The 26,609-nt window shown below is 41.2% G+C and overlaps 1 protein-coding gene across 1 annotated transcript in view; it reads right to left on the reverse strand.

Moving 5' to 3' along the window:
- Nucleotides 1-26,387, reverse strand: part of LOC118367132 (G protein-activated inward rectifier potassium channel 1-like) — a 29,507-nt gene extending 3,120 nt beyond the window's left edge. The window contains exons 1-2 of the mRNA XM_035750208.2: nt 24,805-26,387; nt 23,997-24,213 (exon numbers count right to left, since the gene is read on the reverse strand). Of these exons, the coding sequence (XP_035606101.2) occupies nt 23,997-24,213; nt 24,805-25,644 (1,057 nt within the window). The 5' untranslated portion in view covers nt 25,645-26,387. The remainder of the gene's footprint in view (nt 1-23,996; nt 24,214-24,804) is intronic.
- Nucleotides 26,388-26,609: the final 222 nt, after the last annotated feature.

Genomic DNA, 26,609 nt, shown 5'->3' on the forward strand with positions numbered 1-26,609 from the left:
ACTTCAATGCTGGACCACAGGAAGCTCAGCAAAGACAAGGGTGCAATGAGTCCAATGGACTTTCCTGACAACTCACATCTCTTTGGGAAGTTAAAAGATATATTACCATTCATGGGACATCAAATTCAAAATTCAAATATGTGGACACCCCTTCAAATGTGTGGATTCGGCTATTTCAGCCAATTTCTGCCCTGCTAGAGCTGCCCAGTTCAACTGTAAGTGCTGTTATTCTGAAGTGGAAACATCTAGGAGCAACAACGGCTCAGCCGCAAAGTGGTAGGCCACACAAGCTCACAGAACGGGACCACGAGTGCTGAAGCGCGTAAAAATAGTCAGTCCTCGGTTGCTCAGTACCGAGTTCCAATCTGCCTCTGGAAGCAACGTCAGCACAATAACTGCTCATCGGGAGCTTCATGAAATGGGTTTCCATGGCTGAGCAGCCGCACACAGCTGCCATTGTGGTGTAAAGCTTGCCGTCATTGCACTCTTGAAAAGTGGAGTGTTGAATTACGCTTCACCATCTGGCAGTCTGACAGACCCATCTGGGTTTGGCAGATGCCAGGAGAACGCTACCTGCCCGAATGCATGGTGCCAACTGTAAAGTTTGGTGGATGAGGTATAATGGTTTGGGGCTGTTTTTCATGGTTTGGGCTAGGCCTCTTAGTGAGTACAGTGAAGGGAAATCTTAATGCTACTGCATACAATGACATTCGAGACAGTTCTGTGCTTCCATCTTTGTGGCAACACTTTGGGGAAGGCCCTTTCTTGCTTCAGCATGACAATGCCCTTGTGCACAAAGTGATGTCCATAGATAAATTGTTTGTCAAGATCGGTGTGGAAGAACTTGACTGGCCTGCACAGAGGTCTGACCTCAACCCCACCGAACACCCGTGGGATGAATTGGAACGGCGACTGCGAGCCGGGCCTAATTGCTCAACATCAGTGGCCGAACTCACTAATGCTCGTGGCTGAACGGAAGCAAGTCCCCGCAGCAATGTTCCAACATCTAGTGGAAAGCCTTCCCAGAAGAGTGGAGGCTGTTATAGCAGCAAAGGGAGGACCAACTCCATATTAATGCCCATGATTTGGGAATTAGGTGTTTGACAAACAGGTGTCCGCATACTTTTGGCCATGTGGTGTAGATAAGATAGGTCATATGAGACAGGTTTCTGCTATACTCTTTTAGCAAGCTCAGTGTGGTCAGCCATGCTGCCATCAAGGCTCAGTGAAGGAAAGTTTCAAGTTTACAAGGTTCAGTTCCATGGATTTAAGATACTCGATCATGAGCACCAGGCATCGTGAATGCTTAATAAAACACTCCACTCATATCCCCGTAAACAAATTAATATAACGAGGATTGAATGATGAGGTTTGAATTAATGAGCCGCAACATGAATTTGTTTTACATAAAGCTACGGGTTCATCTTCAGGATAACCCTCTCGTCCCTGTTATTCGGCAGATGCTATCGTAATTGCAGTTACATGATCTGATTACTTGCATTGTATCAATTCACCCTGAGCAGAGCTCCATGCAACAACCTTTTGTACATTTGAATGTGTAGGAAAACATGGCTACGGGAGGAGGTATTTTACACAGCCGCCCCATAATTCATTTCATGAATTCATTAAGCAAAAACGAATTATAACAGGGATGAGATCAACATCTGACCATTTGTCAGTCCAGGACGTTGAACTGAGTCACTTCTTACATTTCCTTTTAACTAAGTATGCAAGCTATAAAAATGCTGGAAGCACTTGTGTTCTTGGAGCCTTGTTCAAGTCCATTAGAAGCTGAGTGGTTGCCCTGATATCAATATCACGCATTGTATACTAACTACTGGCCTACTAGTTTAAAAATGTTGATGCAGCAATTAATAAATCAGAATTCTTAAGGAATTAATGAATAAGAGTTCAAAGAAACTAAAGATCATGTTACAGTCGGTATTGTTTCTCTTTAATTGAAGCTGTGATCATCTGTGGTTTCTGCCCCTGTTTCCACGGTCCATGCAATAATCCGCTGATAACAGTTTTTAATAGTCACAGTCAAGTCACAGATGTGCCCAAGGGAACATTGAGTACGGTCAGAGTATTCTGAGTATTATTTCTGCCCTATCGCTCTGCAGTTCTGAGTGCTTTCGTGTCGAGTGCTCTGTTGTCCCTCGAACCACTCGGACATCGATGCAAATGGGATCGAAAATCAAATCAAACACTTATCATTAAAACAGTATCTTCCTTTTAAAATTGCGATTGATCAATTTGAAGTAAGAAGTTCAACAACAGGTTGAAAACTGAGTGGAAAACATGATCCTAGTGGATGTTGTTTCAAAGCCTAAAACAACGAATAGGACAGTGCTTTCTAAGGTGATAATTAATACAAAACACCCATATGCATGTCAGAGCTTATGCATACCCATAGGCCTACAGTTGAAGTTGGAAGTTTACATACACATAGGATGTAGTCATTAAAACTCGTAGTCATTAAAATTTCTTGTTAACAAACTATAGTTTTTGCAAGTCAGTGAGGACATCTACTTTGTGCATGAAACAAAAAGAAATTCCAACAATTGTTTACAGACAGATTATTTCACTTATCACAATTCCAGTGGGTCAGAAGTTAACATACACTAAATTGACTGTGTCTTTAAACAGCTTGGAAAATTCCAGAAAATTATGTCATGGCTTTAGAAGCCTCTGATAGGCTAATTGACATAATTTGAGTCAATTGGAATGGTGCCTGTGGATGTATTTCAAGGCCTACCTTCAAACTCAGTGCCTCTTTGCTTGACATCATGGAGAAATCTAAATAAATCAGCCAAGACTGCAGAATAAAAATTGTAGACCTCCACAATTCTGGTTCATCCTTGGGAGCAATTTCCAAATGCCTGAAGATACCACGTTCATCTGTACAAACAATAGTACGCAAGTATAATCACCACGGGACTACGCAGCTGTCATACCGCACAGGAAGGAGATGCGTTCTGTCTCCTAGAGATGAACGTACTTTGGTGCGAAAAGTGCAAATCAAATCCAGAACAGATGCTGGAGGAAACTGTCCACAGTAAAATGAGTCCTATATCGACATAACCTGAAAGGCCGCTCAGCAAGGAAGAAGCCACTACTCCAAAACCGCATTAAAAAAGCCAGACTACGGTTTGCAACTGCACATGGGGACAACAATCGTACTTTTTGGAGAAATGTCCTCTGGTCTGATGAAACCAAAATAGAACTGTTTGGCCATAATGACCATCATTATATTTGGAAGAAAAAGGGGGATGGTTGCAAGCAGAAGAACCCTATCCTAACCGTGAAGCACGGGGGTGGCAGCATCATGTTGTGGAGATGCTTTGCTGCAGGAGGGACTGTTACAATTTACGAACACACCCAGCCTTTAGTCTTGAAATCTTTGGTTGTGCATACATTTACGTATGTGTGGTCCCAGCGGGAATTGAACCCACAACCCTGGCATAGGAAGCAACATGCTCTACCAACTGAGCCTCTCTGCTATATTAGTCAACAACACTGTAAGCTAAAAGTCACATCCAAAAGACTGCCAGAGACCCAGAACATATTAAAAATCAATATAACACACCACTTAATGGAGCATAATCAGTAGAGGATATTCAAATATTGTGATAAAGTTCAACGGAACTGGCCCGGAGGGTGTGACAGGAGTTATTGAACCCAGAAATAAATCATTATATTTCCTCCATTTATTCTGTAACATAATAATACTCAGTAATCTATAGTGATTGGCACACAATAAGGATAATCACACTGCTTCTCTGAGATCAGATAATCAAACTTGTGATGACTCACTGTTGGGTAACTCTCTGTTTTCTGACCTGCATCCTATTGAGTGGCTTCATATTGGAGGACAGCCCAGCTATTTTGTAAAAGCACCATCGACAGTATTACAAGAAGGTAATTTGGTGTTGCGTAAGTAGGTAGCTTCCTGCATCCATATACTAAAAGCCATCAACAATCTCAGTGAAGAGGCTGCTCTGTGATTTCCCTTCCGTTGGGAAAAAGAAACAATTACAGACAAATTGCCATCATAACCATTTGGAAACATAGAGGTGATATGAGCACAATTAAACACTGCAAAACATTTGTATTGTGAGCGTTAGAAGAGGAGAGACAGCAATTGTAACAATGACAAGAAAAACATCAGAAATTGTGCCACAGCTGTATGGAAAACAAGTGTGGTTGTTTTTGTTTTAATAAGACCTTACGTAATCCTCATACCTGCCTGGAACTGTGTGTTTCTATGGAAACCAAATCTACCAACGATACGTGAGCATAAACACACCATATAAAGGCCATTTGGATCGTCACCTTTGAGTGCAACTCGAGGCAAATGTGGCGTACATACAATATCCAACACAAAAGTCTATTTTTTGTCTTTGACCATCCCAAGCGAAACAACCATCCTTAAAACCACTGGTTATGTCACTCAATACTGGATGATGCATCATGTCGCCTAGTTCCTGACCACGGTGACCTGGTTTGATTGCCTATATGCCCCCTGTATCTGTTCCAGCACATCACTTCTCCTCAAAGTGTGTTCGTTTTGGCCAAATCTTACATTGACTTATCATTGACGGGATCTCATATTACAAATAGTATCTTTAATAAGCACACCGTAAAGGTTCCTTTCTTCTCATGCATCTCTATTACCATCTGTCTTGCTCTTTCATCCTCACTGCGCTCTGTGTCCAGACCTCTCGTCGATTTTCCAATTTATACCCTGTAATGTGCACTGCTGGATAGGCCGTCTGTCCCAAGTCCAAACACGTCTTCAAAGCCCCAAAGAAAGATACAAATGGTAGGGTCAGCTTGTTTTAGAGCCATCTCAGCATATTGGGTAATATCACTTTACACCTGCCCTCTAGGCCAAGTTTTTCTCAACTCCACAATGTACATCACATCAATGGAGTTGAGAGCGGACGGCTTTGGGCGGACTGAACCTTCTACGACTACGTCGAGCCGCTGTCAGTCAATACTTGTAACGAAGTACATTCTTAAACCCGTGCCGCATACCCATGTTTGTCATCTGTAGCTGCGTATGCTGAAACCCACACTTTTTAATAAAGCTTTTTGTCAAATACATTTACTGACTGTTTCCTTGTTTGAACTGGCAGCGACTCGGTGTATTCGGAGGTACACTCCACCCCCAGTCATCTCAACCCAACTCCACCCAGGTGTACTGTACATACCGGGGAGTTGGGAAACCCAGCTACTCCTTCCCCAGTGATGCCTTCTCTGTAGAAATTGGATATGGCCCCATCAATGTTACTGCAAGATCATTAATTCATGTAAAGAATATTGACTTTTAATGAGATAGTGAAATTAGAGGGCAATAATTCCAGGGACGGTTTTAATTCTGGACAGCATTTGAAACGTGAAAAGTCCCGCAAAACACAGTACTGTTTTCATATCGAAGATTATTAGGCAACAAAAAAAAAACTGAGCTGTGAAAAAAAACACTACAACTCCCTCCTTTTTCCAATTGGTGAATCTACAAGAAGCCAGGGGAATGTTGCTCTTCAAATTGAATATACAGTACCTTTCTGATGCAATAATGTGTTGCTATTGAGAGAGTGTTCAAATCAAATCAAATTGTATTTGTCACATACACATGGTTAGCAGATGTTAATGCGAGTGTAGCGAAATGCTTGTGCTTCTTGTTCCGACAATGCAGTAATAACCAACGAGTAATCTAACCTAACAATTCCACAACTACTACCTTATACACACAAGTGTAAGGGGATAAAGAATATGTACATAAAGATATATGAATGTGTGATGATACAGAACGGCATAGGCAAGATGCAGTGGATGGTATCGCGTACAGTATATACATATGAGATGAGTAATGTAGGGTATGTAAACAAAGTGGCATAGTTTAAAGTGGCTAGTGATACATGTATTACATAAAGATGCATTAGATGATATAGAGTACAGTATATACATATACATATGAGAAGAGTAATGTAGGGTATGTAAACATTATATTATATTAAGTGGCATTGTTTAAAGTGCTAGTCATACATTTTTACACCAATTTCCATTATTAAAGTGGCTGGAGTCGAGTCAGTATGTTGGCAGTAGCCACTCAATGTTAGTGGTGGCTGTTTAACAGTCTGATGGCCTTGAGATAGAAGCTGTTTTTCAGTCTCTCGGTCCCTGCTTTGATGCATCTGTACTGACCTCGCCTTCTGGATGATAGCGGGGTGAACAGGCAGTGGCTCGGGTGGTTGATGTCCTTGATGATCTTTATGGTGTTCCTGTGACATCGGGTGGTGTAGGTGTCCCGGAGGGCAGGTAGTTTCCCCCAGGTGATGCGTTGTGCAGACCTCACTACCCTCTGGAGAGCCTTACGGTTGTGGGCGGAGCAGTTGCCGTACCAGGCGGTGATACAGCCCGACAGGATGCTCTCGATCGTGCATCTGTAGAAGTTTGTGAGTGCTTTTGGTGACAAGCCAAATTTCTTCAGCCTCCTGAGGTTGAAGAGGCGTTGCAGAGGACGTTGATCTCTCTGAGGTTGTGTGTTTGGGAGTCTATCAAAGTGTCAGAGGAATAGATGCAGTCCTGCTGGATAATACTGAGTTAGCTTTTGTCATATAACAAAATTGAACAGCAGCCAAGTCACTAAAGTGACAGGGAGATAAAACGGATTCTGTGGGTGCCGAGAATGGAAAGTGGACTAGCAGAAAGCTTGTCAGTAGTTTCTGCTTGATGGTGGCTCACTAAGCTTACTGGCATTCATGGAGCAGAGTCTCTAACATAAGCTTATCCAGAATATAGAAGCCACGGGAGCTGTTTTCTGTTTGCTGTATGGTCTCAGTCATATGCTGGATATCAGGGGTGCACAACTCCATTGTCCCCAGACTTCGAGGACCAGAGTCTTGCATCCTGGCTGTAGATAGATGTTTCATTCTACCCAGTTCTTACATATCTAAAAATACATACACATCAAAGCACACAAAAAGTGCTTTCCTGAGCTTGTTTTACAAAACACCCACAACAACCTGCATTTTTTTGGGGGGGGGAACGATGCAAATACAAATGGTGCTAAGAATGGACATATGTATGCAAATAGAGGATTGTTTGTTATTCAGATTAGCATGTTTCTGCACTTCGACACCCACAGCCCAAGTCACTGAGAGAAAGGTGGGCGTAAGGAGTCCTCCCCGACCTCTAAATTATATCACAGACAAGGATCTGCAGATGTAAGACAACCTCTCACAAACACACACACACGTGCATGCACGCAAGCACACAGCCACACACACACACGCACAGACACGCACTCATCCACCCACCCTCACCAGTATATGGCTGTCAGCACAGTCCCCTGACATAGTATCAGGGCTTTAGAGGCAACTGAAGTGTTTTTGTATGAGAAAAAACGCTAGCAGAAGCAAGAATGGGAATCTGGACCGTGAATAGAGAATCACGACTCGACCCTCTTGTCCTTGCATCAGAGCACTGTTCAGATCATTTTGGTACTAAATGACATTAACATATGAATGCTTTAATAATTTACAAAATGGTGAGCAGCAACAATTAAATACCAATTCATCATGTTGAATGAAGGTTGTTGCTGACAAGCAGAAGAATACATCCCTGCTTGACTACTTCTTTATTAAAGAGATGCACTAAGCTAGAGCAGCATGGAGAAGCAAACTGACATAGGGAATAAGCATCCAATAGATGCCCCCTTTGAAAAGAGTGTAGCACCTATTTCTCAATGCCAAAAACACATACACTAGTAACTTAGATCACCCCCAAGAAAACATTCCCAAATGTTAACAAACGATTAAATCAATGTTTATAATACTGTAATGTGGTCCTTAAAGTTGGGTTTGAGGTTTTCTCCTAATCAGCTCTTAACTTTGGAAACAAACCCATAACGCCCGAGGGTCTGTGTCACACACTTGGGAAATACAAGTCTTCACTTAGAAATGCTGGTGATATGTGAATTCTTCCTTACAGCCGTTACATAGTAGGTAGTTTAAAGCATTAGCACAGAGAATTTTAGACCGAGCTTTACTTGGCGATACTTATTCAATTACCCCCTCTTGGAAGACAACACGTGTTCTAAACTTCAATGTAGTATACATATAAACTTCCATGCGGTTCGTTTGAATTTATAAATTGTCTTCCAAATCGGGAATTGAGGAAGTATCCATTTCCGATGGTTTCTGAACACTACAATATGTTTACAAGCATGATAGCTGTACTTTTAGTTGATGGTTTACGCAGCTTGTTGACCATTAGCCAATCAGCGTTTCTCAGCTAGTTCAAAGCACAAACGCACCCAACTGGTATTTACGATATCACAACTGCTAAATTCCCACTTGGATTCGAACGCATAATTAGTTTGAATGCGTGTGGGGTTTTTCCGTACGCGTAAAGACAGTAACAGTATCGAGCTAGCAATTGCATTTTATACATAATCTTTTTTTGTTGTCAAAGTTTTAGTGAAGTTTTCGACCATTGCAATTGAAAACGTTTTATGAAGTGGGATAGATATTGTGAGAATGAGGCGGTCATTTCATCCCTGGGAATTTCAACTGCTATCGACAATCGAAGGAGGGGCTTCAGCAGGTAGTTGCTTCGGTGGATGCTGTCCCTACCACCAACTTCTAAAGCCTCTCAATCAGCAGCACTGAGCATTATCATGGGCTCATGTGAGCATGGACGTGAACCGGGGTAAGTGGAATAGCTAGCTTACTAACTCTCTGCTAACGTTATCACTGGCGCATTAAGTTAAACATCATCCATCTAAATAACACTGATGAAACTAAAGAAACGCAAACATGTCTACCAGTTGTTGGTAGCTAAATGCTGGTCATTATTATAGCTTGATGTCCACAATGTGTGTCATATAGCCTCTGCTGATGGTAATATACAAGCCCATGAGCACCGTCTTAACGAGCCCAATAATGGACTAAAGGATCCTAACGTTACTCCGTATAGTCCAAGGACCTTACATGTTCTGTTTAGAGGCGAATTGGCAGCCAAAACAGCCAAGTACTCCATCTAAACTTGAATCCATTCTCAATTGCGGCACAGTTTAAGAAATAAAAAGCCCTCCACTTTCATATCACAAACACTAACTGTACACTGTTTTAACACAGTTGCAGCCGACAGTATTTCTTTCAGTGGCACCCATCTTCCATTTACACCCAGGCGTTCGGAGACGCAGATGGCTAAATAGCGCAGGTACGCCTCTATCTTCCGTTTGTTTTTTCTCCCTAAACATGAGACATCTGTGGCATGGTGTTGTGTGACACAACTGCACATTTAAAGTGGCCTCTATTGTCTCCAGCACAAGGTGCACCTGTGTAATGAACATGCTGTTTAATCAGTTTCTTAATATGCCACATCTGTCAGGTGGAGGAATTATCTTGGCAAAGGATAAATGCTCATTAGCAGGGAAGTAAACAAATTTGTGCTCAACATTTGAGAGAAACAAGCTTTTTGTGCATATGGAACATTTCTGGGATTTTTTCATTTCAGCTCCAGAAACAAACACTTTATATGGTGTGTTTATATTATTGTTCTGTGTACTTTAGCTATAATTGTCTGTTTCTATTTCATTTGCCAGCGATCACGATAGATAAAAGCGAGCTTATGTTAGCTGTACCATTTGAAGGTTAGCTATAATTAATGCACAATCACAATAGTTTTAGCAAATTGCAGTTAATTTATTTCACTATTCATTGTCATTACACAAATAACATTTAGAATCAATATTGTCTGTCAGTCATTTTCGTTAGGCACCAGCTTACCATGTTCGGGGCCTTTCCATCAGTCTTCGTGTTTTTTATTTGCGGGGAGCATAAATTGTATACTAACAAATAATTAGAACCCATGTATTTTCAATAATATACAGCACCAACTACATGCATATCTGATAGGGCCCATTATCTGCTACCTGGCTTTTAATGGAGAAGGAACAGTTGAATTCACAGGACATACCGTAACAACTCTGCCGAGTACAGTACTTTGGGTTCCTGACAACTGAATGGTCACCTTTTTTCAACACAATGCCTGAAAGGACACAACACGTTGTGACTATTAGAGGATGAAAAAAAAAAATCAAATTATGAAACGGATACATCTATTACGGGAACAGTTCCGATCTCTTAGACAAAATCTGTTTCTATGGTGACCACCATCAGAATACACTGTATGCTGAGGAAAAGAGAAACCTCTAGCTTTTAGGGGCGTGCTTTCTCCTTTCATTCTTCATAGATGAATCTAAATCTGTTGTAATACTGTTTTTTTAGTATTTAATCAATTCATTAAGGTGGCATCCTGAGCGTTCAGCTTTCAACATGCGGCAGGCAAAATGTGTGCAAGAAAGAAAAAAAAACACAGAAGGAAATTCACTGGCTGAGGATAAAATGGTGTTGAAATGTACTGCTATGGGGGATGGGTGTTGAGGGAGCCAAAATGCTCAGGCAATAACATCAGTGTGGAGGTAAACAGCAGAGCAGAGCAGGGTGTGTGTGTGTGTGTGTGTGTGTGAGGAGATTACCATTGCCTGCCAAGCCTCTACACAGGGTGAGGTGACAGACCAGGCGCAGGACCATAAGGCTGTACACAACAGCAAGACCACTTAACAAGCAGGGGGGAAACTGACATTATCAAGGAAAAAAGTGTGTTGGGGAGGAATAGGAGATGGGGAGGATGGGCAAAAAGCTGCTACAAAGAGAAGCAGGATAACACAATGGACAAGGGAGTGGGTTTGGGCGGTAGATCTCAGGAACCCACTTCCCTCTATTTAACCCTAGCCGGGAGCTGTTGGAAAAGGGATATAGCATATTCTGTTATGCTTGTGTTCTCTTACTGTGGGTTGAGTGAGGTCCAGTACCCCACAGCATGTCAATAAGACAGAAATAGAAAGCAGACATCCCCCAAAGATAGTCTCCGCTAGAAGCGCCTCCCAAAGAACAAAATGTAAATGTGGCTGTGTGTGTTTAGACCGAGATCGATTAACGTGGACTTCGGGGACACTCGGACGCTAGCGATCAATACTGCACAGTGGCCAAAAAATAAATAAAAGCAGAGCACAACCTTTATTACTTTGCCATAACAGACAGTTAATGAGGAGCCCCAATCATCAGTCAGTTTTGACCAAGCTCTAGGCTACCCATCCTTCCTTAGTGATTATTTAATATAACCAAGATCCTTGTCTGGTTCGTTAGTTCTGGATGGCGAAAGTGGCAACATGATACCCCTATCAACAGTCTAAGTGACACTTTATATAGGCACTATATCCAGTAACATTTGCAATACTACTATACATTAATATTACTTGCATATTAAGTCCAAAACACAAGCAAGTCCTTGGAGACAAAGATTCAATTATTTCCAACTCTAAGTAGCGTGATGACGACTCTGTTCTACACATCATGGCCTGACCATTACCCGTTACTTTAGATGTAGTGGCGTCACCAAATGAGTTCAGCCCAGGTCTCCCACCGCCACACCCCTTCCTCCGTCCCATGATTTATTACAGTTCAACTGAGACCTGATAAATCCCCAAAGAGACAATTACCTTGTTTTCCCTTGGGAAGCAAACACAGTTCATCTGAAGGGGATAATGAATACTCCATGTCATAGCTTGTTCAACAAAATGTCCATTATGTGGAGTTCATCTCTGGTTAAATTACTATATAGTCAGGAAATGTAAAGCTCTCTAGTGTGTTGTCGTCAGTGCTAGCCTCTCAACACTGGCTTCCTGTAAAGGCTAGGGCTGATTTCAATGTTTTACTGCTAACCTACAAAGCATTACATGGGCTTGCTCCTACCTATCTCTCCGATTTGGTCCTGCCGTACATACCTACACGTACGCTACGATCACAAGACGCAGGCCTCCTAATTGTCCCTCGAATTTCTAAGCAAACGGCTGGAGGCATGGTTTTCTCCTATAGAGCAAATTCTTTTTGCAATGGCCTGCCTATCCATGTGAGAGACGCAGACATCGGTCTCAACCTTCAGTTGGTCCTATGATTGAGTGTAGTCTGGCCCAAGGGTGTGAAGGTGAACGGAAAGGCACTGGAGCAACGAACCGCTCTTGCTGTCTCTGACTGGCCGGTTCCCCTCTCGCCACTGGGATTCTCTGTCTCTAACCCTATTATGGGGGCTGAGTCACTGGCTTACTGGGGCTCTTCCATCCCGTCCCTAGGAGGGGTGCGTCACTTGAGTAGGTTGAGTCACTGACGTGATCTTCCTGTCTGGGTTTGGTGCCACTCGGGTTCGTGCCGTGGGGGAGATTTTTGTGGGCTATACTCAGCCTTGTCTCAGGGTAGTAAGTTGGTGGTTTGAAGTTATCCCTCTAGTGGTGAGGGGGCTGTGCTTTGGCAAAGTGGGTGGGGTTATATCCTGCCTGGATGGCCCTGTTCAGGGGCCACAGTGTCTCCCGACCCCTCCTGTCTCATCCTCCAGTATTTATTCTGCAATAGTTTGTGTTGTGGGGCTATTGTCAGTCTTATGTCTGTAGTATTTCTCCTGTCTTATCCGGTGTCCTGTGTGAATTTTTAGTATGCTCCCTCTAATTCTCTCTCCCTCCCGGAGGACCTGAGCCCTGGGACCATGCCTCAGGACTACCTGGCCTGATGACTCCTTGCTGTCCCAGTCCTGCTGGTCGTGCTGCTGTTCCAGTTTCAACTGTTCTGCCTGCAGTTATGGAACCCTGACCTGTTCACTGGACGTGTTACCTTGGTAAACCTGCTGTTTTTGTCTCTCTCCCCCCTCTCTCTCTCTCTCTCTCTCTCTCTCCCACACCTGCTGTCTAACTCTGAATGCTTGGCTATGAAGTCAACTGACATTTATTCCCAAGGTGCTGACCTGTTGCACCCTCTACAACCACTGTGATTATTATTATTTGACCCTGCTGGTCATCTATGAACATCTTGGCCATGTCCTGTTATAATCTCAACCTTGCACAGCCAGAAGAGGACTGGCCACCCCTCAGAGCATGTTTCCTCTCTAGGTTTCTTCCTAGGTTCCTGCCTTTCTAGGGAGTTTTTCTTAGCCACTGTGCTTCTACATCTGCATTGCTTGATGTTTGGGATTTTAGGCTGGGTTTCTGTACAGCACTTTGTGACATCGGCTGATATAAAAAAAAGAGCATTATAAATAAACTTGATTGATTGTCTGAATCAACACTTTCTATCACAGTGGGACTTTAGACAAAGCAAGCTGTCACCCGGTGGGAGTCTCTTAATGCAAACTGGTCATGTGCATGAGGAATTCAACACAATCTAGATTTAGTCTATTACAGTAAGTATCTGAACTGAGCTGAACAAAAAAAATCCAACATGAGACATGTACACGACAGAATGCATGTGCTACATTACACACTAACAAAAAAGGGTTCCTCAATGGTTGTTTGGTAAGGGTGATGGTTCTGGTTCTATGTGAAACCATGCTGACCCAAAGAACCCTTTGAGCCCTTCAATGGTTCTTTGCAGTTCCAAAAACTCGTAAGTGATAATTAAAATCTAGGGGTGGTGGGCCATTATAATATTTTGGGGTGTGGTTTGCTCCCAACTATTTTGTGCAACCCTGAGTGAGAGTTTCATTGCAGTTTATCTAATCTGTTGTGTCAGGCTATCACATTGTATATATGATTATGGCCAGTGACCGTGTCTTGTGAAAGACTCACACATGGCCTTGTGTCAATTGAGAACAGTTGACTAAGTCAGTAGTTGTCAATTCTCTCCTCGGGGACCCCCAGCTGTTCCAGTTAGCACACCTGATTCAACTTGTTAATAAACACAATTAAACCGATGGAATTTTAACAATAGAATATGGATATTAAACAAGAAAATATATAATAATAATGAATATATGCCATTTAGCAGACGTTCCAATGGCCTTACAGTCAGTGGTGTGTGCATACATTCTGCCACCAGAGACTCTGGGTTGGTCCCAGGCTCTGTCGAACCCACGGGAGGTCTGTGGGCGTTACAAGCGCCATGCTCTACCAAGGTGGTTTACAGAAGGCACATAGAAGGATACCTTGTCTCATACAATACCCCTAATACGGGCCGGGCACAGTACAATACATACATATTACACGGTGTTTCCTCCGCATATTACAATACACAATACAATACACATTACATATTACAATGCATTCTAGGTTACACGCTGTGTTACAATGCAAAATGCATCAAAATATCAGTGTTTCTTCACAGTCTGTGTCATGCCGCATGGTTATCTGTGGTGGCAGAGAGTTCCATGTAGTCATGATGGCTAGTTACTTAATATTGTGTGTTTCCCAGCCTCTGTTCTGGACCTGGGGATTGAAGAGACCTCTGGTTTCAACTGGTCATGGTGACAGAGTTCTAGCAACTATGGTGGATGAATAACTAGATAGCCCAGTATATTTCGGCTCGGTTTGTCTCAGTAGGGAAAAGAGTATGCCTGTAATCTGTATATATATAGATATACCTCATTGAGCTGAAAGAACAATGTAACCTTTTTCCAATGGCCTTGTTTTAGTCACAGTTACAAAACTACATTCAAGAAAAGTAAAACATGTCTAGATGACTTTTCACATTGCCCTGCTCCCAAGCATTCGGGAGGTCTACTTATATAAATGTAATATGCCCCTATTCATGAGGATGTTAAGAGGTGGTTTGGCTGGTAGACCAGAACATTCTAGCCAAGACCTCAACGCAAACAAGCGGACCCCTGTGGTGGTTACCGGGCCTGTACTACACAAGTGAAATGGTGCCTGTGATTAAATGTTTCCTCCACACATTAGCTGGCGTGTAGGTTACTTGGACAATGCTGTCCCCACATTTGGTTGGGTTGTCCCACAGCCTGAAGGATGCAGGGCTCTTCGACCTTCGGCTCTATTTCCCTACATGGAAGCATTGCGAACCGTAGGTTGGGATTTTGTATCTGGCTACATGTACATTTAACAACACAGCAGCTTTTTGGCATGTTTTGTTATTTCTGTATCACAAAAAAATCTACAATGAACATGTCTCTTTTCCAATGAGGCTCAATAGGAAAGCACGTTGGTTTTTCCCCAATTTGTGGGCGTGGTCGAGGGGAATTCATTATTATTATTATTACGTGAATACCTACTGGGACTATATACAGTAGAACCTCTTAATGGTTCTTCATGGAACCTTAGGAAAGGATTATTTATAGCACAATACAGGTTCCATTAATAACCTTATGAGCATAGTTCTTTCTAGAACCTTCAAAAAAAAGGTCCCACTGTCGTTACAAGCCAAGTAACCCTTATTTGGCACCATACCATTTGTTTGGTGTATAAACTGAGAAAAAAATGATTCTAGCACTGCATTTGGTGGCTAAATCACAATTAACATGTAATTAAAAACAAAGGTGCAACGCGGTTTCTAAATGCAATGAAATGCGTGAGGCATGTAGTGAAAGAACCACCGTAAATGAAGTTAAATGAAACAAATGAATGAACACTGTAACTCACCGGAGAACAGGAAGCTATTAAAGATGTCTTATCAGAGCGCCCTGGCGACACAGGTTCCTCTCCATGGGGAGGGCTGTGACTCTTCCGTGCTCTGATCCTGGGCACATTAGATTTAATTGGAGACTCCTGCTCTCACTTGCTCAGAAGGCTGACTTCCTCGGCTGAACCCACATTAACCCCTTTGAAACTGCAGAGTGCTGGAGTGCGGGGCTGAATGGAGGAGCGGGGAACCGCACGGGACACGCTCTGAGTGTAATTATTCCCGAATGAATTATGGCCACTTTCTCCAGGGGCCTGTCTATCCTTTCACAGCTGTGTGCCTTATCGCAAGCTCCATTCTGCCATTGTTTACCTGTGCTATGCCACCCCTGACACCACACACAGGCTGTAGTCCCTGGGCTGGAGTGACTCATTTGTCTTGTGCTGCTATACCTGTTTAAGCAGAGAGTTGTGTGTTTCCTTTTTCTATTTCTGCAGTGAATGATAAAAAAAATAGACCAATGCAACTACTTGGCTAATCTGCTACATGATATAAACCAATTCATCTGAATGGATTATGCTGCTGCTATTCTTTGTAAGAAACTCCTATTTTGCTTATTTTAGTTTCAATATTCAAATGGGCAATAGTATTCATAATACAGTATGTGAAGTTTGTATAATATTTTATAGCTAATTACAACAATTTAAAATAGAATTGAAAAGAGACTCAATTGTTTGCTTTTAGGCCAAAAAATTAACTTATCTTGTTAATAAATGGTTAATTATTCTCCCCTAAAGCTCATCTGTAAACTGCTGTACCTACCTCAAATCCCTTCCTCTAATCCCAAATGAGAAAGCTATATTTATACACGCTTGATCTTGGTTATGCATTACAAGTTTACATTTTTCATACTTGTCTAATATGCAGGATCTTTGTTCAATATTCAACACTAAGCCAACGATGGGAGAATCCATTGAAAATACAGCAATAGAATTCAAGGAGCTCATAACTAATGATTTACATTGAAACATGGTAAACACGCAGTTCCCAAGGTCTCCATATCAAAATGCATTATAATCTATAAGAGGAGTGAATCAATGGGCAAATTATTTGGGGAAGGATAAGCCAAACTGTGATACTACGTATAACTCTGAAACACTTTCTTTATCCAATGCTAGAATGTCCACAAGACAGACGAACTGTATTTATATGCTCACAGAAACATATGAATAAACATCAAGTGCACTTTAAATCAATTCATAAGTCTCATGCCACCCACCCACACACACACACACACACACACACACGTCTTAGCATGAACACATAACAGAAACACAATAACAAGGAAGATGAAATTTGTTCTCCAATACCAGTGAATTGTAAAAAAGCCTTGGGTTTGCCATGGAGGGGGCAGAGAGGAAGTCAAGACAACTAGCCACGTCAATGCACAACTAACTAGTTATGGCCTGTGTCTGTCCCCAAACGGCACCCTATTCCCTATGTAGTGCATGACTTTTGACCAGGGCCATATGGGCCCTGCATAGGGAATCGGGTGCCATTTGAGAGGCATCAATGAAAGACCAGAAGACTTCCTCCAGCTCGCCTCCAGAGGCACTAACTGCTGTACAACTCAAGAGCTTCACTTGCCACAGCAAAGCTTTTCTCTTTTTCAGTGATTTGTTTTGTCCATCATTGTGGTGTAACCTACAATCAGCTGTACCAGAAATGACTGTTTTTGTTGGTAAATGCCGGGCAGGCCAAGACGTCACAAAATGTTGTGTTAAAATATTCAAAACCGGAAGAATCTTTTCCAAAGCGGCCTAGATGCAAAGTCAACTTGCCATGCAACAACCCGTGGAATTGCTCATTTAAAATGGTCTAATAAAATGTTCCACTGCAGCTTTCGGCTGGACTTGTTCAGAAAATATTAGCGAACACGTCTTTAGCATCATGTAAATGCCACAGCATGTTCCCAATAGCCCATCAATCATTAGCATGTACAGTTGATGGCGGTTTTGGAGCAGTGGCTTCTTCCTAGCTGAGCGCCCTTCCAGGTTTTGTCGATTTAAAATTTTTATTTTATTTTTATAGGACTCATTTTTACTGTGGATATAGATACTTTTGTACCTGTTTCCTCCAGCATCTTCACAAGGTCCTTTGCTGTTCTGGGATTGATTTGCACTTTTCGCACCAAAGTGCGTTCATCTCTAGGAGACAGAACACGTCTCCTTCCTGAGCGGTATGACGGCTGCATGGTCCCATTGATTTTCTGGAATTTTCAGAGCTGCTTAAAGGCACAGTCAACTTAATGTATTTACATTTCTGACCCACTGGAATTGTGATACATTGAATTATCAGTGAAATAATCTGTTGGAAATGTTTTGGGAAAATATTACTTATGTCATGCACAAAGTAGATGTCCTAACCAACTTGCCAAAACTATAGTTTGTTAACAAGAAATTTGTGGAGTGGTTGAAAAACGAGTTTTAATGACTCCAACCTAAGTGTATGCAGTACACTCATAAAGCTCATTTCCTGCTGATGTGCCAATGTTTTTCTAAACATAATTGATGAGTGAACACACAACTGAAATGAAGTGCTTCACACATTTTTTTAAAAATTAAGAGCTGCAAAGTGTTGTGGTAATCAAGTGCCACACAACTTCTGAGGGAGAAACGCTGTGTTGCTGACATAATTCTTCCTCTAGTCCATCACATATTCAAAGCCAGCTTGCCATGAAATGAACATCACAGCCTGTTTATCCTTTAACTGAGCTGATCAAAGACGTATGGCATTGTTTCTGATCTCAAATTAAGACAGAGAATTGGCCTAAAGTACAAAATTGCATGTTAGATTTACAATGTATAATTCATGTAACATTTCGAACAGAAGAGTGGTGAAGCAATTGCAGTCTGAGCAATTTCACTTCTGCACATACAGTGAAGTGAATTTGATTGCACCTCGGTGATTCAGTATAGTGTTCCCTGGCATGACGTTGATGATGATGATGACTCTCAATAGCTGTGTATAGACTAGAGTTGCATAAATCTGGTGACTTTCTCCAGAAATCCTGTTTGGAAGATTTCTGGTATTATGATGGCATAAGCAGGAAATCCGGGAACCCACCAACCAGGATTTCGGGAAAACCAGGGAATTTTGGGAAAGTAAGAGGAATTTTGCAACCCAAGTACAGACTGTTTCTCAATCCTTTCAAGTCTACTTTTCTTGACATTCATAGAACGAACAGTTTACTAAACCATTTGGAGTCAACAATTATATCTGTTATATTAATTTGAAATATTTACACAATTTTTAAGTTCTTGTATCATTCTACTCATCGTCACGGAGGATATGCTGAAAAGTGTCTGAGTTTGATGTTTGTTCTATAGAACATGCCATTCTAATTAAAAGTGCCTTGCTCTTTGTTTTTGTTATAATACTCTCATACAGTAGATTTGGAAAGTGTTCAGACCTCCTCTTTTAGTTTTTCCACATTTTGTTTATTTACAGCCTTATTCTAAAATTAATTAAAGTATTTTTTTCCCCTCATCAATCTACACACTATCACATGACAAAGTGAAAATATTTTTTTCCAAATGTATGAACATTTTAAGTATTCAGACCGTTTTCTAAGAGACTTGAAATTTAGCTCGGCAGCATCCTGTTTCTATTCATCATTCTTGACATGTTTCGACAACTTGATTGGAGTCCACCTGTGGTAAATTCAACTGATTAGACATGATTTGGAAAGCCACAGACCTGGCTATATAAGGTCCCACAGTTCACCGTGCATGTCAGAGCAAAAACCATGCCATGAGGTCGAAGGAATTGTCCATAGAGCACAGAGATAGGATTGTGTGGAGGCACAGCTCTGACGAAGAGTACCAAAACATGTCTGCAGCATTGAAGGTCCCCAAGAACACAGGGGCCTCCATCATTCTTAAATGGAAGAAGTTTGGAACCAACAAGACTATTCCTAGAGCTGTGCTTTGACAAGGTAGGAGTGGGATACAGAATATAGCCCTATTTGGTAAAAGATCAAGTCCATATTATGGCAAGAACAGCACAACATAGCAAAGAGAAATGACAGTCCATCATTACTTTACGGTCAGTCAATATGGAAAATTGAAAGAACTTTGATCATGAATTTCATGAACTTCGACCACATTTCTTCAAGTGCAGTCGCAAAAACCATCAAGTGCTATTGTGAAACTGGCTCTCATGAGGACCACCACACGAAAGGACCCAGAGTTACCTCTGCTGCAGAGGATAAGTTAATTTGAGTTACCAGCCTCAAATTGCAGCCCAAATAAATTATTCACATAGTTCCAATAACAGACACATCTCAACATCAACTATTCAGAGGTGACTGCGTTAATCAGGCCTTCATGCTCGAATTGCTGCAATGAAACCACTACTAAAGGACACTAATAAGAAGATACTTGCTTGGGGCAGGAAACACAAGCAATGGACATTAGACTGGTGGAAATCTGTCCTTTCGTCTGTTGAGTCCAAATTTGTGATTTTTGGTTCCAACCTCTGTGCCTTTGTGAGACGCAGAGCAGGTGAGCGGATGATCTCCGCATGTGTGGTAACCAATGTAAAGCATGGAGGAGAAGGTGTGATGGTGTGGGGGTGCTTTGCTGGTAACACTGTCAGCGATTTATTTTGAATTGAACGCACACTTAACCAGCATGCCTACCACAGCATTCTCCAGCAATACACCATCCTATCTGGTTAGCGCTTAGTGGGACTATCATTTATTTTTCAACAAGACAATGACCCAAAATCCACATCCAGTCTGTGTAAGGGCTATTTGACCAAGAAGGAGAGTGATGGAGTGCTGCATCAGATGACCTGGCCTCCACAATCACCTGACTTCAACCCAATTGAGATGGTTTGGGATAAGTTGGACCGCAGAGTGAAGGAAAAGCAGCCAACAAGTCCCCAGCATATGTGGGAACTCCTTCAAGACTGTTGGAAATGCATTCCAGGTGATTACTTCCTGAAGCTGGTTGAGAGAATTCCAAGAGTGTGCAAAGCTGTCATCAAGGCAAAGGGTGGCTACTTTGAAGAATCTAAAATATATTTTTGATTTGTTAAACACGTATGGTTATTGCATGATTCGATATGTGTTATCATTTTGATGACTTCACTAATATTCTACGATGTAGAAAATAGTAAAAATAAATAAAAACCCTTGAATGAGTAGGTGTCCAAACATTTGACTGGTACTGTATGTAAATGTGATTTCAGTTTCTTATTTGTAAGAAAATTGCAAACATTTCTAAAAACCTGTATTTGCTATGTATGTCATTATGGTGTATTGTGTGAAGATTGATGGAAAGAAACTATTTAATCAATTTTATTATAAGGCTGTAACATAACAAAGTGGAAAAAGTGAAGGGGTCTGAATACTTTCCAAATGCACGGTATAATAGTCTCATGCAGGCAGTGATTATGTTCAAAACTCTGATAATCTAACAGATGGGAAGTCATGTGCTGCTGACTTTGAGTTGATGATATCATGAATGGGTGGGACGACGATTTGAAGCTCATTGTGTGAATATGAGCTTAATAATGAAGAAGTACTCCGGGGTGAGAGAGCTGGGCCAAGAAAATGAACGCGATAGAAAACCGTTTCACCCCCCCATACCATAGGAATAAAATCTAAGTTTAGGTGCAGTGCTGCAATCCGGAATGCTCAAGGAGCGGTTGCCATGGAAACAGAGTTACATTGGACCAAAATGAAAGCGTCTGAGGCTTAGACTTTTACTGTACATACATTTTTAACCACATTGTTTTCACATCGTCATCTCTTTCTTGTTCTTTAACCTCATACCACACATACAGTACGTTCGTATTGGCCCAGTCAAGATTACAGTGCTAGCTAGATTTAACATTGACATTGAGAAAATGTAACGAGTTCAAATCCAATTATAGTAAAATGTGCTGTCAAATTCTGCTGTTGTATCCAGTTGCATATGATGCATGTGAACCTTTTACCTCCTAAGTGAAAGTTTTAGAAATCTTATCTGCATTCTTGAATCTTCTGTGATAATGACTGACCGATGAATCCAAACATTGGGAGAAGATGTAAACATATCTAATTCTTAGGATGAATCTTAAAAGGCAGCTCCTGTAAGGTTAGACTTATCATAGTCATTTCTCTGCACCTTTTTTTTCTTCTATATACCATCCCTATGTAAGCACTCATAAATTTAAAAAAATAGCCCCATGAATTGTTCATATACTATACAAGTTCTGTGTCAGTTGCTACAGATCAACACACAAACTATATTGAAAACTACTTGGATTCTGAATAAAATCTGAGGACTGAAGATATTTCCTAGTTGATGTACAATTGGACTTTTTTTTGTGGATATCTAATGGCATGACTTGTAAAGTCTGCTACTGCCACGTACGTACAGTAGAGGACCTACTTTTTCATGATTAAAGTAAATCTGCAGTGGTCTGTTCTGCGTCAGACAGGATTGCTACAAAGTTATGTCACTCCACAATCTTAAAGGCCCTCCCTTGAAAACCTTTTATTGACTCCCTCAAAGGGAACAGTTTGAAAATGCCTACACACCATGATCACGTGTGGCAATCCTGTTCTTGATGAATTTATGTTTCCAATTTCAAAAAGCACAGTGGAACGCAAAGTATAGACGGTTTAAAAAATTTAAAAAATCCAATTTAACCGATTGCTTAATCAGAGTTAATCTGTGAGTTGAGTGGAGTTTTTTTTTTTTAAAAGACATGAATTAGAGCTCATGTGTTTTAAAGTTTGTTTATTCAACAAAATCTTCTCAAAGTGAGCTAAATTTGAAAACTGTTGTTGAGTAAAATTACATTCATTTTTTTCTCTCAAAACAACTCAAACCCTTTCCCATCACACTCAGCATGTTCATGTTTGCCTTTGGAAGGCAACACTGTAAAAAAAAAAAAAAAGTACATTCAACCAATTGCTTATTCAGCATTATTATGTGAGTTGAGTGGGCTTCAAAAGGACTAGAATTTGAGTGAATGTGCTGAATTCTGTTTACTCAACAAACTCTGCTCGAAGTCAGCTGAATTTGAAAACGGTTGCTGAGGCAAATGACAAATTCATGTTTTCTCAAAAGAACTCAACCTTCCCCATCATGCTCTGCATGCTCTTTTGCAGGTAGATTTTCTGAATTGTTTGTTTCAATACCCGTGTTTGTGCATGTACTTTGATTGGTTGATTAATATTATCCTACACAAACGGCATACATTTTTTCTAAACTAATCCAATCTAGTAGTTGGATTTATGGCACCTGTTACTGAGATGGCTGTTCCAGTTTTATATGATTTAGGTAAGTCTTAATAATTTATTTATTTTATTTTCAATGACGGCCTAGGAACAGTGGGTTAATTGCCTGTTCAGGGGCAGAACGACAGCTCTGAATCAATCTATATGCAGGTTTCGGGATACTAAAAGTTCCAGTTGTTGGATATCTTCACTCTGGCTGGATTCCAATAGGAATTGCACAGCACTTTGCAAGCCAGCATAATCTGATTTGCAGACTTGCTGTGGCCTGTAAACCAGGAGTTTGAAACCATTGTGTTGGGGTGTAAATAGTCCCTCAAAATGCCTTATGATAAATGTAATGTATTGTCATAAAGAGTTTAATATTAAAGATAACATATTCACTGAGACACTCACTTGGTGAAGGCTGCAGTACTGAAAACAATTGAATACAACAACCATGTCTCTGTCGCTAACAAATACAGTAATGGGTGGTAACTACCATTCACTCGAAATGCAAGGCAGTCTGGTAAATAAGCAAACTATGTCCAATACATTCTCAAATTGAATGCATGTTGGTTCAGCTATATGCCCAAATGTTGAGCAAACTCACAATCCTATTGCAGCTGGTTGCCTTACAATTGCAATCACCATATTTTTTTATGTACAGTGTACCCTCCAGAAGAGTGTGAGGTTTGTATTTTAAAAACAGCAATAATGTTCTCTAGACATCAACTCTTTTGGAATATGTTTTAGGAGATCTCATAAAAACAGAGTAAATTATTTCTAAAATAACTCAATTTGCCAGCATTCTTGTTTAGTTGTATTTCTTACCAAGCACTGTCAATGTTGACTTACTATATATCAATTTTTTTTTTTTTTGCCATTTCCACTGCATACAGAAAATCAAATCGGAACATATTATTTATAAACGTATCCAGCTGTGTCACATAAAACCAATATCATGCAAACAATGACATTCACTAACACCCAGGGGTCATTAGACAAGCCCATCTGGGTCAACATTGGCCACTTAGAGTAAAACCCTGCAACTTCACATTATACTCATTCACTTTACACTCATCCTTGTATTATTACACTCATACTAACACACATTTATTTTTGCTATCATATACTCTAGCCTGAGCCAAACATAGCGCACCACTTTATCTCAGGGCATAGGCATGAAATAGGCCTATGGTCTTTACTATAATACTGCAAGAAAAAACAATTATGTATTTGTGATAACTTACCAGTGGTTTCCACTATTCCTTCCAATATGACCACAATTTCAAACTGCTCTGTTTGCATGGATCTCTGGGAGAGTTCGTAGAATGGGCTTTTGGTGTCGATCACATGGCAGATTGTGAGTGGTGAGACCAGGAAGAGCTGGTCCGCCCCGGTACTGAAGCCCACGTCCAATTCCAACTGATCCAGAGGAAGAAACTCGCCTTCGGGCGTCTGACGAGACTATGGAAGCGTGCATAGATGGAGTTTGAAAGAGAGACACAGTTTAACTACTGCGACCTAGCGAGCCATACTGACAGCCATCCACAATTTGTGAGCAATCAAAGGCAATCAATCATCAGTAAATAGACAGAGTGAGTCAATCGAATGAGGAGGGCTATAGCTAATCAGGCACATCAAGCCACATAAAGGTTGTTTAACCCAGTGACCACCACTATAGCGCTCCAACATAAATGGGGTCTATAGGTTTATTAATCAAATTGTTTAGATTCATAAAAATGTAAACATTATAGCATTGCCACTAAATGTGTCTGGAATTAATAGCTTTATAATTTTAATTCACATTGGTAAGCCCATTTGCAAAGAAAGTAAAAAATAAAAAGTTATATCAGCAGGGAATAATACACTTTATAATAATACCTTCATTCTAATAACGATGTATTTCATTATCTTTTCCAACCGTGTTTAATATTTAATTGTGCGTAATTAAACGATAAGAAAACAAATGCATTACACCGTCTGAAATAAGTATTTTGTAACGTTTTAATACACAAATATTGTTGAGCTATATGGAGGCATAGAAGTGCCACTTACTTTCAGCAATTTGCAGCGGATCTGTGCGGAGACCATATGGCTATTACGCAGGTTGCCGACTCTGAACATGAGAGTTAGTTTTCCATCTCGCATCGAAATAGCTGCATGTTCACTGAACATCAAAGTCTCTGCCCTTTTTTTGGGCTGGGACATCTTAATGAACATGCAGCCAATCAAAAAAGCATCAACGATTGATCCCAGGATTGACTGGAAAAGAAAGAGAATGATCCCCTCGGGACATTTGTCCGTGATATACCTATAGCCATATCCTATTGTGGCTTCCGTTTCTATGAAGAATAAAAACGCGGAGGGAAAGTTGTAGACATTGGCAACGCATGGCGTATACTTGTCATCGTGGGCTCGATGGAGGTCTCCTCTTATGTAGGCTATGATCCACCACATGAAGGCCATGAAGAGCCATGCCACCGTGTATGTAAGGATGAAGATGAATAAATTCCAGCGCCATTTCAAATCGACCAGTGTGGTGAATAAATCGGAAAGATATCTACTGGTTTCACCACCCAGGTTTCCATGCTGGACGTTACATCGCCCGTTCTTGTCCACAAAGCGTTGCCTCTTCTTCTTCTTCTCTGGTGCCGGCTGGTTGAATCCAGACCCGCTGGATGAGGTGGTCACTACCTGATAATCGTCCCCAAATTTCTTTCGGAGTGCAGACATACTACGATGGCAGCAGCGAGAGAAATAATCTGAAGGGTTTAATGTAAAGTCTATTTCTGTACAGGACTTCGTTGTAGTTGCAGCAATTGTCCTTATGTTGTGTCCAATATCTTGGACCTGGAAATAAGGCGAGGAAAGTGCGTTCTGTAACGAACTAATCATGCACTGTCCCCTCGCTCCACATACTGTTCCTACTACTGCACTCCAAAGCCATGAAAAATAAGAGAGGGCTAATGTCACTTCAATCACAACAAAGAGCTCTTCACCCGAAAAGGAGTCCGCTATAAAACAATTACGCACAGGATCATCTGCTATCCAAACGCGTCCGTTGCAGTTCAGGTTTTGAACAGATTAGTCTTTGGTGAGTCGCTGCTGATTACTTATCGCCCTCCCAGGTTAGACCAATGCAGGTTGGCTCAACACTTTCCTCCTCCGTGAAGTCCACACCTTGGGTTAAAAGTTGAAACTGTTTGGACGCCCCGTCAAGCAATCTGGATCCGGTAGGTAATTAATGAATCGTTGGTAAATGTGATTAGAAACCGTGGTCAATATGAAACGGCACAATACGTACTGTACATCCGATTTCAGCGTTGGTGTTGGACACAATTTGGTTCCCAAACCTCCGCTTTGTGCTACTGCGGGCGCACATAGGATCTGCATTCAGTCCTATGACAGTGGAATATGATGGATTCGGGGAACAATTTACTGTCCGCTCATACTTATGTGGTTCCCATTACCGATGATGCCTGCAATCTGTATTTCCCGCGTCCCCTTTTCCTCTTCTGGTGGGATTTTTCTTGTGATGTTCTTATGGATGCAGGTATTAAGAATCCAACAGCAGCTGTTTCGTTCTTTCTCTCGATTTTCCCCTTCACGTCTCCTGCGCACTGCACGTTCCTTATACAACGATGCACTCACTATTTCCTACTGGTACTACAAACAGGGGCGGCCTTAGTGATTTGCAGGCCCCAGGATGAGGCCCCAGGTATGACACCACATTCATGTCAATAGGAATTAACACTCATTTTGTCTTCCATTGTGTAAAGATGCTCACTATCAAAAAACCTATTAACACTCAACACAAATAATTAGTGTATTTAAATTGTAGTACATTTGACTAAATTACT

The sequence above is a fragment of the Oncorhynchus keta genome, chromosome 34 (genome assembly GCF_023373465.1).
Source record: "Oncorhynchus keta strain PuntledgeMale-10-30-2019 chromosome 34, Oket_V2, whole genome shotgun sequence".
NCBI lineage: Eukaryota > Metazoa > Chordata > Actinopteri > Salmoniformes > Salmonidae > Oncorhynchus > Oncorhynchus keta.